Genomic DNA, 981 nt, shown 5'->3' with positions numbered 1-981 from the left:
TGCAGCACGGCTCCGCAGCAGCAGCAGCCCTCCAGGCAGCAGGCGTGCGGGACCGTATAGAGGCAGACCTAGGCAACAGCAGCAGCAGCAGCAGCAGCAGCAGTGGGAGTGAAGAGCAGCAGCAGCCGAGTACTGAGTATGGAGCAACAGGGGCTCTCGGTTTTGTCACGAGAGCAGCAACTGCTGCTACTGCTGCTGCTGCAGGTGAACCGATTGCATGCGTTGACTTGGTTGCTTTGCTGCGGCGCATCCGGGCTGCATGTCTTTTTGTCTTTGAGCAGCAGCTGCAGCAGCTGTCTCCCCTGGGCTCAGTACCTCTCTGCAGCACGCAGCAGCGGCTGCAGCAGGTGGCTGCTTCACTCGCGCAACACGGGCGGCAGCCTGTACCCACAATGCAGCAGCAGCAGCAGCAGCAGCAGCAGCAGCAGCAGCAGTGGCTGGCTCTAGTAGAACTACGGAAGCTGCTGGAGGACCCCACACGGAGTATATCCGCATGCGAGATCATCAGCACCCAGCTTGCAGAGTCACTCTGTTGTTACCTTCTGGGCGCTAGCAGCAGCAGCAGCAGCAGCAGCAGCAGCGGCAGCAGCAGCAGCAGCAGCGTCGGGCACGGCGCTTGCTGCGGAGCCGGCTGCCGCTGCAGCTGCTGCTGGGAGAAGCAGGAACTCCGGCGGCGCGGGCTGCTTTTCTTGCGTGCCTTTCTTTTCCCCTTGACCGAGAGCCCACCTCAGCTGCAGCAGCAACAGCAGCAGCAGCAGCAGCAGCAGCAGGAGCATGGGGTCCTAGACGGCGTTGATTGGTCTGCTGCTTCTCCTGACTTGCTGCTGCGGCTGGCGATGCTAGCAGCAAAATGTCTAAGCCGAGTGGAGCAGTTTCCTGTGCTGCAGCAGCAGCTACCTGCTGTTGCAGCAGCAGCACGGGATGTACTACCCCCTCACTTGCGGGCCCCTAGACCTGCAGCAGCAGGAGCAACTGCTGCAG

At 61.9% G+C, this 981-nt stretch overlaps 1 protein-coding gene across 1 annotated transcript in view; it reads left to right on the top strand.

Moving 5' to 3' along the window:
- The window catches only part of EMH_0005290 (uncharacterized protein), a gene marked incomplete at both ends in the record, with an annotated part of 4527 nt that overhangs the window by 2132 nt on the left and 1414 nt on the right, over window positions 1-981 (top strand). Inside the window, 1 exon segment of the mRNA XM_013497115.1 lies at window positions 6-902. Within this exon segment, the coding sequence (XP_013352569.1) occupies window positions 6-902 (897 nt within the window).

Source organism: Eimeria mitis, genomic scaffold (genome assembly GCF_000499745.2).
Source record: "Eimeria mitis Houghton genomic scaffold, Emh_scaff248, whole genome shotgun sequence".
Taxonomy (NCBI): Eukaryota; Apicomplexa; class Conoidasida; order Eucoccidiorida; family Eimeriidae; genus Eimeria; species Eimeria mitis.
This window is presented reverse-complemented; position numbering and strand designations above follow the sequence as displayed.